The following is a 12359-nucleotide window of genomic DNA, read 5'->3' as shown; positions in this document are numbered from 1 at the left end:
GTATCATACATGTTATATGACTGAGTCTATTTACTGTGTAGGATATTTAACCTTCTTGTTGATGTGGTATGTTTACCCACGAGGGATGTTTTGTTGCAATTTTGACTTTGTTGTTTGGTTATAACTGGGGTATGCCCCTTTTCTCTTGTATGTTCTTTCGGTATCAATAAAATCTTACCTGCCCAAAGAAAAATATCAGGGTAACAGGAAGTATAGGGTTCAAGTCTGACAAGCCTGTGGATAGAGGATTGTGATCTTATTAATGGCACCATACTTCACTAGAGTTGAAGTTAAATTTCACACCTACTTCAGTAGTACTGGATTGGATCTTATGCATATGCTTATTGAAATCAGAAAAATACGTATCAGATTGAAGACTTTGAATTTCTTATCTAATAACATATATAGATGTCCAAAATCTGTACAAGATTGTTCAAAATTCTCACTCACAAACTCTCTGGGAATGGTATTGCACACTTAACAAGGCTAGATTGCCATTTGATCTTATGCATCTTCCCTGGCAAGTGCCACTGAAGATCAATATCAAATTAACAATCCATAGATGACTATAACTTTTAGCCACTCTGATTTGTTATGGGTAAATCCTGAATATTCTCAAATCAGAATGTGGCAAAACCATCACAAAGCACAAACTACAATACATTTAGCTGTTTCATAGTTTGAAGCAACTCTTGGATGCCACACTTCATTCAGGTTTACCTATGGTTCAAAAAGTAGGAAATCCTGATGGATGATGTGCTTATTCCTCCGCAGATTGTAGTACAGATATATATTTTCTGACGGTATATGTTGTATATCTGGTCTTAAAAGAAGGATCGCTTGACAGGAGCTCTACCAACAGCTCTCATCAAGTTTGCTACTTCAAGAATCTTGGCTACTTTTGTTCCTCTCTTGCCCTCTGCTGATGCCCTTCTTTCCTCTGCTTTTCTGCGGGCTTTCGCTATGTCATTCTCCATCTTTTCAAGGGCTTTTGCTCTTTTCTCCTCCAGCTTCCTCTACAATAGCCAAAACTTGTGTTAATACTTTTCTTAGTTGGCTTGAGGAGACAGTTTAAGCCAGTTTGGAGCGTCATATGATTACATTTCATATGCAATCTATCTGCAGTTAAACATTTTAAAAGTTTTTGAGTACAAAATGCAGCTATTTGCACTAATAGGGACGATCCATAATTATAAATCTGATCATTGGGCAAGAGAGATTAGTGGTTATTCAACTTTGTGTTTCATAATCAAAGATAACTATCAATAATGCAAGAGATTTACAATATTCATGTTCTTGATGTTGTTCCTTAGTCATGTTTTGAAGCTAAAGCATCAGAAACTCACATCTCAAGTCTCAATCATCTAAGATTGACTGATAATACTAAGTTGGGGGTTATAAGTTGTAGCTACAGAATGAGAATGATAGTAAATTCTCCATAAGATGTATTTAATATTAAGAGAGGCAATCAGCATTTTCTTCAGTCTGAAGTTATCTTTAATTTGGTTAAATTCAATACCTGAAAACTGCTTAATTGCTCAATCATATTCCTCTTTACGCTGAATTCACTCAATAAAATGGAAAGGGGACAAAGCAAGATGCATTTCTTATTCAAATCAACATTCAAACTAAAAATCCTCAACTTTGGTGGCTAAGGACTAATGAAGTGTAATTTATAGAGGAAACTCACTCTAACTCTATCCAAACTGCAAACAAGTTCTGAGTCTGGATCAGTTCAGTTCTGAGGCTGGACCAGTTAAAACATGTGTGGGAAATATTTAGCACAAAATGGAGCTAAAAAAACATTTTGATGCTTTTTTTCTTTTGGTTACTGTAACCAGAAGTCATTTCCGCAGTTATAACTCCAGACACCTTAACTAAATGTCATTCAACAATTAAGACCAATAAGAGATGAACAAAGTCAGCACTAATGACGAAATTTCACCAGGTATAATCACTAACTCAGTTGAAATTTGCAACTAGATGCCACTAGGGCCATGTATCACTTCAATACTAACTGTAGATAAGATGACAACAAGCTTTTGTTTTGCTGCAAAATCTTATTTTTAAACAGTCAGTGATGATTTTGTTCTCAACTGCCAATGATTACCATAGCACCAAGTAGAAACATATATGGTAGTTGGTTAGAAGAATTGTACAAAGTTGAATTATGGAGTCATTAGTAGACTAATATATAGTTATTCCCACGTACCTCAACTTTCTTCATCCATGAATTTGCCTTTTGGACCTGCTCAGTCTCCCAACCAGAGATAACAGCGTCTTCCCTCTTAAACCTATTGTTAACCTTAGCAACTTTAGCAGTCTGCCATGCATTTATCTTTGATTCAACCTCTTCTTTCTTCACTCTCTGGATTGATACCTCTCTATGATTACCATGTGCCAGACTTTCACTGGCACCTTCACGCCTAGGAGATGACGTTAAAGGGCCCAGTGGATGAGGATCAGGCACAATAGCTAAAGGGTTGGTTTCTTCAGGAATTTCCTCCTCTCCGATCCTACCCAAGTTGTTGTTGCTAGAATTGACCGTGCCATCGACTTCACTACCATTGTTGGCTATGGTTGATCCTGCAAGCACCAAAGCATTAAATTCTCTACTCATACTTGAAAAATTTTCACTTGAAGCACCTTCACTAGCCATGGACAAAGATGATGATCTATGGCTATTTGTTTCCCAAGGCCTACTGCGGTTGGCTGAGGGTGGCCTTGGTGGGGTTAGAGCATGGATGTCTCTGATATGATCATCTTCAGGTTCTTGCTCTTCATCCCTGCTGGTGGTAGCTATGGTTCTTTGATCATTCATGATAGACATGAGTTTTTTTAGTATGCTGATGATTCCAATAGTGGAAGATGGAGGGGGGCAAGAAGAAAGAGTAAAGAGTTTATTGATTCAGAGTCTTATTTATTATATGGTCAAAAATCAAGGATTGAGTGAAATCCTTTGAGCCACACATGCACGTAGTAACTAAGGAGAGTTCAAGAATGCAAGTTTGAATTGCTGCTAACGAGTAATGACTGAGATGGGGCCTAGAGACGCAATTGGGATGAAAATGAAAAGGTAATTGCAATTTAAGCCTTCTCACCCATTTGGGATTTTGATTTGACTCTTCTACGTTTGGTTTATCATTGTGTTCCCCATTTTGCTGGGAACCTTTTGTTTATGCCCTTCTTAACCACTTCTACCAAATGCCTTCTCATACTATTTTTCTTTTCTTCTCTATCTACTCTTGTTTTGGTATAGAAAAAGGATTAGAACTCAACCAACCTTTGAAACAAATCACCAAAAGATAAAATCTAAGATTGCTTATTAGATGTTATGTTTTAGACTTATTATTCGATACAATGCGTGTCTGTCTATGATAATTAAATCAGTAAAGTTAAAATACTGTTGTGTTGTAACATTTCGTTGCATCCTCCTATACTATTTGTTTGATTTTCATAAGTTTGTCGTACATGTATGCCATTTGTTTTATTACGTACTTATTAAGATGAAGATACAATATTTTTTCGTATGATATCCAAATAATAACTCATAGTGTGTCACTACAATAATTATCATTTGAGTTTGTGTAAATCATTAAAATTACTTATCATGCTTATCATATTTGGTTCTATACACTATTCTTTAAATGTTATGGCACCTTGAGAACCTTAACTGCTCATGTTTGCTCCAAGGTGATACACTGACACAACAAACTATAGCATAACATAAGTGTAAATCCTTCTTGAATAAAAGGCATGAGAATACAATAAGCCAATGTTGTATTAATAGACATTAATGCACCTTTGTTAGGAAGCTTTTCTTCACATAGTTATGTATTGTGTTATTGTTAAACAAAGGTACATGTCACAGTAAGCTTTTGCAATTTCCTTTTGCGCAATTTAGATGGGTTAAGTTCACTTTTATGTTTCTTTGACTGTTTTCATGAATAATTCAAAGTCCATTTGTCCTACTTTTATCGTGATTATTCTATCACCCTTGCATGATCTTATTAGAAAGATAACTAAACCAAATTACATTCTAAATAAATGAAAAACAAACAAGAAAGTTTAGAAAGAAATGGAATTAGTATATTTGGAAGTAAATGAAGCCACTAGCTTTTTATACTATAATTCATAAAAGATAACCTCAAAATATATCTAAACACAAGATGTATGAACTTAGCATATTCTTAGGAAAGTTTACATTGAAAACTCAAAGAAAAACAAAGATAATATTCAAAATCTTTGTAATTTGATTACCTATCAAACGAAAGTTATTATGACTTCCTTTTATGATTAGTTTTGGATAAAAAGTTTTCAATAGGTTTTTCTAATGAGTGTTTGTTCATTAATACCTAAATCGCACTCTACCTATCATGTAAGTGCACACACTTGTAGTTATTACCCTTTTTTTTGCATTTATATACTTTCACTAATTAACTTTAATTTTTCAAAAATTTATTACCTGAAATACTTCTAAACGAAGACCTAATGGGCACTCATTAGATAGATCCTTTTAAGGAAAAAGAAAATAAATTGCATATACAAAAGAAAATCCACAAAGTATTCACCTTAGGCAACAGGGACAAAACTTGCAAACCTGAAAAGCCAAAGCACTAATTACGGAAGCTCGAGTAAATGGAGGGGCTTTATTAAAAATATCACTTTCAAGTTTTCTTTGTCGGCCGGAAAATATTTTATTTTGGAGAAGCCCACCAAAATAACTTTCATTTTCGTGCTAGTGGACAGAACACGACGCACACGCGTCGCACAGGAAAACTACAACTCTGTCTGGTGAATTCGTGGAAAGAATCTATTTGCCACAAATTTTGGCTTGACCCCACATCCCTTGGGCCCATGGAAGACCAAGAATACATCAGCCATCAGATCAAGGACAAGTGAACGGTGGAATAAAGTTTAGATAATTTGGATGTTCAATATGCTTACGTCTCACATGTTATTCAAATAGTATTATCTTTTAAAAAAGCAATATTATGAATTATTGATAATAGTATAAATATATTTACTTTAAATTTATAAGATTTGATTATAAAAAAACTCAGAATCAACAAAAATAGCTCTTTGGGTGATTATATATTTCAGATTTTTTTATCATTAAAAAAAATCTATAATCAGAATACAAAAACAATCGAGAACATTACATAAACTGATTATTCAAAATTTAAAACTATAATCAGTTAAAATAATTAACTATTGTTCAAAAAATAATAATCAACTGAAAACAACCCAAAATCCGATTAGTGATTTTGACATGAAAAAAGAAATTTCATAAAAGCAACCTTTTTATTTTCCTTTTTTGTTCTTTTGCGGAGAATTTTCCAATGGGAATTGTTGATGTGTGTCAAGAGTGAAGTGTGAGGGCGGATTATGACATGTCTAGAATTATTTTATCAACAAATCTGGATACAGGTGTTTGCCAATGTATTGGAACTTAGGTATTTTGATGGTGATATAGTGAGAGGGCATTTTTTAATTATATTTGAGTTGGTGTTAGGTATAAAGGATTCAAAGATAAATTTTTATAATTATTGGACACTGCACCTCATTTGAAGTGGATACTTTTGTCACCATGTGCCTTTATGCTTGGCCAATTAATTTTCGTTTTGAGTTCATTCATTTCATCCTTCTTTTCCTACTTTTCTTTTGTATGGTTTCGTTGGGACAATGCATTTACGTGTGGTTGTTTGCTTGATGTAAGAATTCTTGAGAAGAGTTAGGGTTGATTTTGATGATGGCCTAGTGGAGGGATTGTTGGTAATAGTTTGTAATGAGTATGTTGAAATTCATTGTTCCACATTAAAAGAGGACGGAGTGCATATTGTCTATATATGAATCATTGTCTTGTTTCCTTTACAAACTTGTTTCAAAAATATTAAGGTTGTGTTTGGATTGCATTTTTCGTGATTTTTCATGGAAAAATTACTGTAGTGATTTGATGTATGTGAGGGAAAAAGGTAATAGGGAAATGTGATCACGGAAAACGACGTAATTTTTCGACGGAAACCGGCAATCCAAACAAGGCTTAGTTTGGAAGGAAAGTTTGGTGGGAAAGTTATTTCAAAACATATAAAATCTTGACAAGGGTCTTGGATAAGTATTTCAATTCTTTTAAATAGTAGGATTTCGACAGAATTAAATCACTTTTACTTTTCATTGATAGTTCTTAGACTTTGTTGTATTCTAGAGGTAATTTGTCTGATAGAGGCAAATAATACCTTAAGGAAAGTCCTTTCATGCCTCAAAGTCTCTGTATTTGTCTAGTTTAGATTTCTTATTTACTACAAATTTTTCAACAGGGAATGGATTTGAGTTTTTGTTTCTTATTTTTATAAAAATAAAGAACTCATAATGGTAGGAGTATTATAGAAAATTATTTGAAATATTAATTACTGTAACACTTTGTGACGTATGTATGATAAAAACGTGGTTGAAGAGATAAAAAATTGATTGAAAATTGTATTTATGATGCGAATAAAATATTATTTAGAATAATTTTGCTACCTAAACACACTCATAACAAATTACAACTCAACAAACTAATCTACAAATGCTGACAATTGCAACTAAAGAAGAATAAAATAAACTCGCCAATAGTGGAAGAAGAAATTTACATAAATTTTTAATTCCTAAATTCTCGACCTCTCTAATTATTGAAGTCTTAATTTTGCTCACTAGATTAGATCGCAACTTCAAGCCTTTGAGTTTAAGTGGTGACTAAATATAGTCAAATGAAGAGTGTGAAGGTGTTTAATTTTTGTCTTGAGATCAGAGCTTGTTTTTCATAATGTTGGATTCCCTCTCCTTATTCTTTTATTCATGCCTTCCCTTGTGAAAAAGAATAATAGAAAAACATCAGTATTTAGCTATTTAAAATAGAAAATGAGTTAGCGTGAAATCTGGACTGACTTAACTGTCTAGACCAATCAAATTGAAGACTTTTGTTTTTAATTTCTTACCATTTATAGAATAATACCGCAAGGACGTTCTGTCCTTCCGATTCCGACACCCTTTTCAGTTGGAGAGACCTATGTCATTACCCTCTTCGTATTCCATTGTTTTATCTATTTTTAATTGAATATGTTACACATTTTTTAACCCCCTTCGTGCTACACGAGGCTTTTTCTCCTCTGTTATTACTTAGACTTTAGAAGATCTTGCTTGTGTGGAAACAATAAGTGAAAGAAAGAAATGCAAAGTCAAAATTAGCAATTAGTATAGAAAATACTACAAGGGCACCTTAGTTTTGAACGAATTTTACGTTAGTAAATCATGTTTGGTCATGTCTCGCTTCTTAAATTCTACCTATTTTTTGATGAAATTTTTTTTTTTAAAAAAATTTGTACTTTGCATTTTTACATCCAATTTCCTATCCCTCCATTTGGATTAGCTGTTTTTGGAGGTATTTTTGAAAAATTTTGCTATAACAGAGTTTTTAGATTATATTTTGAGATATTTTCAGAAAATATTTTGAAATATTTAAGAGTAGAAGAGTTTCTAAAATATATTTTGAGATTTTTTTAAAAATTTTAAAAAAATTTAAACTAATTTTTAGATTACCTTTTAAAGTACTTTTTAAAAATTTTTATTATATTTAAAAAACTAATTTTTAAAAAACACTTCCATCCATTGTCCCAATTTAGTCTCCCATGTTTTGACTTTAATCCATGGAGATATGAGTTATGACGAGGTCCGTTTTAATTATTGCATGTGTAATTATAGGGTATTACTACTCAAAGAGCATAATCATTACTGTAAGAGACTAATTAGGCTAAGTTTGGGAGTTTAGGATAGAAAAGAAAAGAAGGGAAAACTTAAGTTATGAGAGAAAAGAAGAGAAGAGAAGGGATTGTTATGTTGTTTGGGAGTTTTGAGAATTAGTGGAATGATTTTGGATATGAAAGTCATTAAATATTTATTCAAGACATTTTTAAGGATAAAATGGGTATTTTAAAAAACTTTCATAAGCTTCTTTCAACTTTCTCTCCATTTCTCTCCAATTTGGAAGGAAAAATTTTACATACTATTCATCCTCTTAAATCATTCCATTTCCCTTCTTTTCTTTCCTACTAAAAACTAACAAATGAAAGAAAAGCTAACTTTCTCTTCTTTCCCTTTCTTTTCTGTCCAAATCCTCCGCTCCCAAACGAAGCCAAAGCTGCTAGCATTCCGGGGGTGCAATCAGATCAAAACACGAGAAAGTAACTGTATTGAAAGGAACATTATGTGTTGAATTGAGATTAATGCGACAGATAAAAGATCAATATTTGCACTTTTTCTTTTTGTCTTTTAACTCTTTTGCTTTTTCATTCGATAGGGCGGTTCCAAGGAGATGATACTTCTTGGAGCTTGAAGCCTTTAAAATTAATCCGCTGCAGCCAAGAATATGCCAAGAACATGTACCATTTCAACCGACCAAAACCCTATTATTCTACGTTGATTCCTGTTGCGATGTTGACTAGCTAATATAGGTCTTGTTTGGAAGACAAGTTTTTTTACCAAGTTTATCTGCTACAAATTTTTTAAAAATTTTAATTACAATAACCTCAAAAAAATTTTAAAAATTTTAAACTATATAGTTCAAAATATTAAAAAAAAAAACACACTTCAAAAATTTTTTTAAAAACTTCTACAGTAAATTACAATAAAAATTTTAGGCAAATACCCAAAAAACTCACTTATCAAACGGAGCCATAGTGCAGTATATCGCATGCATCTGGACCAAAACGATCCAATATGATGCCAAAGGTAAAATGTTGAAGGAAGATTTGTTCGGAATACCATACAAAAAGTGAACAAGAGAGAAGGCAATCATGTACAAGTGTCTAAATCCGGAAAAATAAACGGGTGACTATAAACTAGCAAGGGTAATGGAAAAGACTTACCCTTGAAAACAAAGATGCATTTGATAAAATTGAAATATAAAAATTAAAATTTGAAATTTGAAATCATTAATTTAGTGAATTCTTAAGTACTAAATTTGATACATTTGAGTGTATATCACATTAAGTGATAAGTGAATAGTTTATCACTTATTTTTTGGAGCAAATTTTACTTAGAAAATTCAGTATCATTTAATAAATTCAAATGTTCTAATTTTTGTTATCAAATACGTCTGAATATGTTAAGATTTGAACCCATTGAATTTAAGTATCGAATTAAGATTATCAAACAGTGCCCAAGTCACCTAGTACGTCCTACAAATATCACATAAACTAATTAGCTAGACAAGTTAATTGTAAATCATGAATTAGAAATTTGTAGATCATGATACAACATTTTCTTCAAAGGTACAATAACTAATTGGATAACAGTTAGTATAAACTTATAGTATTTGGTTATGGAAACCGGCTTAATTATCTTAATTTCTTTCAAATGCTCCATTGGTGCATAGTTTCAACTGCCAATCGTGACTAACTAAGAATGACATAATTGGGTGTCCATACTTTACAAAAATCCGGCTTTGACGTGGTTAGTAGGTAGAACTAATTTGATTGAAGGGGTTTGTTTTATTAAAACCAATAATATAAGATGAGATAAAGCCATAGTTTGGTAAAGCTTTTTTGCGCATAGTTTGATAAAGTTGGTCCACATGATATATGCCCTTGACTTGTTTATGAAAAGATCTCTTTTACTTCTGTTGAGATTGAGATTCATCACTACTTATTTTTTTTCCCAAACTATAAAATAACTAGAAATCGTCTAGCATAATTTACTTTACCAAAAATCAAGAAGAGAATTCAATAAAATTTGAATGTCGGATTTTTCTTTTATTATCTTCTACCTTTCTTTACATCCTTCTCACCTCTAACGGTTCAGAATTCAATAATAAATTTTGCTTCAAGAAATTAGGAGGAGAATTGCATAGAAATTTAATGACAAAATTTGCATAATACGATAAGCTAAATGGAAAAAACGTACTTCCTCTATGATAGGACCCATATCGAAAGCACATCTTCTATGTCGAGCAAAAGTTCACTGGAGGAAGATGCACCATCGTTACTTTGCCATGAAAAAGTACGTAACTGCCACATTAATTTTTCCTCATGAATATTAGGTTTACAGTTGAGATGTAACAAAATCTTTGGATCGTCATATGCAAACGATTGCAATTCAAAAATCTTGTAGTCCAAAAGCTTTAGGGCAAATTCCACTTTACTCTCCTGTGGTTTAACGTTTTTTACATGACCCTCTTATGATTTCAAAAGCTATATATAATCCCCTCATGATTTGGATTAAAGCGTCAAATTGACGGAAATGATCATTTTTAACGGAGTCACCTAAAATGTCAAAAATACCCTTATGTAAAGTTGAAAATTATTTATTAACCAAGGGGGGTTATGTGTATATTTTGAAAACTATAAGGGGGTTATATGGTAAAATATTAAACCATAAGGGGTTATATGATAAAATATAAAAATTATACGGGGTTAATGTGTCATGTATTTATAAGGGTAATTTCGACATTTTTAGAAATTCCGTTACGAATGACTATATCCGTCACTTTGACACTATAATCCAAACCATGAAGGGGTTATGTGTAGCTTTTGAAACCATAGGGGAGTTATATAAAAAAAAAAAGCTAAACCACAGGGGGGTAAAATGTAATTTGCCCAAAGCTTTATAAAAAATACTTGAACATCTCGTACCCCAAATTTCAAAGTCTCATAATCCAGTTTCAAACATCTAGATTTTTTGATACGAAGATAAAAGTTCAGAAAAAAAAAAGAAAAAAAGATTCAGGCATATGCTGTTGTTATAGTAGCTAAAACAAGTGTGTTTTGTAATAATATATCGAGACGTGAAATTTTCAATGTATATTTGTATGGTAATTAGCTTTCTTGAATCTAATTTTTGTGATTTTGCAAGTCTTTTGTTTACAATCCCTCGCAACTTTAAAGCTTAAATTTGATAACAAAATGATTATTCAGATTAGCAAAATAACTAGGATTTATATTTTTACACTAATGGAGTAATGCATGCTATGTATGTAAAATTTGGAGTTTGACTTCAAATTAAGATTATTTGTTATGTATCCATGCTTTAGTAAAAGATTAATCTAAATAATTAATAATTTGAAGTTAACAACATGAGACTCTTCTCATTCTCTCTAAACTTAAACTCTCCTTTAACTTTTTCTTCACTTGGAGGATTTTCCTACTCGAGGAAGGAGAAATTGGTCTCCCTCCCATAATTATTTGTTTTTCTTTTCATGTTTGCAATAAAGTCATTGGTATTTTAATGAGAGTTTATTCTCTTCTAAAGTTTTTTAGTGATAATTTTTTCCTCTTCATAAAGTAACCAAGCCAAAGTTTTCTCCTCTCCTAGGGATTCCTAATGAAAGTTTTTTCACAAATTTTTTTAAATTTTTGGTTAGATCTGAGTTTTTCAAATTTGGTTGTCAGATTTGAAATTTATCAAAGAGATTTGACCATGATATTAGAACTTCAAGCTGTCAATTAGCAAATTTAGCAATGAGAAGGATTTATAGATTTCTTTTGGCTACGAGTGCTTCATCTGATATTTGAATACCTATGGGGGTTGTACAGTAGAATACTATTTGATTTTTAGATTCATTGTATCTGTTGATGTCTGATGTAATTTGTGCAATTTATACAGATTTGATGAAAGTATGATGATTTATCAAAAAGAAAATAATTAACAATTGAATCAAGTCGACATGACTAAATTTTCTTGTTTCTACTATTCGGGCAGCTGCCGACACTTTTGTTTAATGTTTCCCGGAGTATTCTCTCCGTATGTTTGCCCATGCAGAGAATAAGTTTGAGAAGCCCAAACCGCGTCTGACTACGACCGAAGGGCTTTAAGTTGGGCATTGTGCTGCATTCTTTTCAAAGAAGCATGCCAATTTTGATAGAAAGCAAATGCGTTTTCCCAACTTGTCACTAGCATGCCCTATTTTTCTTACCCCTTTTTTGGTGCAACAACTTATATATTTGCAGATTGTCCACAACCAAACATAATTTTATGGGAGTCTACAAATGCCAATAAGTTGATTTAATTGGTAAGAACTAAGGAAATGTCACTTTCTCATAAAAGGTTGAGTGTTCGAGTCTCACAGTCACTCGATGTCAGAGTTATGTTGATGAGCAATTTGTACTCTGGGACATGTTTTGGCACTTAGTGGTGATCGGAATCAATTCCATCCAAATTTTTATTTACCAAAAAAAAAAAAAGAAAAAGTAAAGCGTTTGAGTTTGCTTAGGGTCAGTGTTTTGACCTGTAGTGGTGATCGGAATCGAACCATCCAGACTTTTATTTATCAAGAAGAAAAAAGTAAAGCATTTGAATTTGCTTAATGCCTAGTGTTGTTTTGATTC

At 32.2% G+C, this 12359-nt stretch overlaps 1 protein-coding gene across 1 annotated transcript; it reads right to left on the bottom strand.

Annotated features, from left to right (window-relative positions):
- Positions 1–365: 365 nt before the first annotated feature.
- Positions 366–2927, bottom strand: LOC113774980 (remorin 4.1-like). The gene is made up of 2 exons (XM_027319659.1): positions 2213–2927; positions 366–1016 (listed from the first exon to the last, which is right to left on the bottom strand). Exons 1-2 carry the CDS (start codon positions 2828–2830, stop codon positions 825–827), a joined length of 810 nt encoding a protein of 269 aa, XP_027175460.1. The 5' UTR covers positions 2831–2927; the 3' UTR covers positions 366–824.
- Positions 2928–12359: the final 9432 nt, after the last annotated feature.

The sequence above is a fragment of the Coffea eugenioides genome, chromosome 6, assembly GCF_003713205.1.
Source record: "Coffea eugenioides isolate CCC68of chromosome 6, Ceug_1.0, whole genome shotgun sequence".
Taxonomy (NCBI): Eukaryota; Viridiplantae; Streptophyta; class Magnoliopsida; order Gentianales; family Rubiaceae; genus Coffea; species Coffea eugenioides.
Note: the sequence above shows the minus strand (reverse complement) of the source record. Positions and strands in the feature narration are given on the sequence as shown.

Coding starts and splice junctions, on each gene's coding strand:
- LOC113774980 (XM_027319659.1), bottom strand. CDS start 2,830: ATGTCTATCATGAATGATCAAAGAACCATAGCTACCACCAGCAGGGAT. Junction 1,017..2,212: donor CATGGATGAAGAAAGTTGAG/GTACGTGGGAAT, acceptor TGGCTATTGTAG/AGGAAGCTGGAGGAGAAAAG.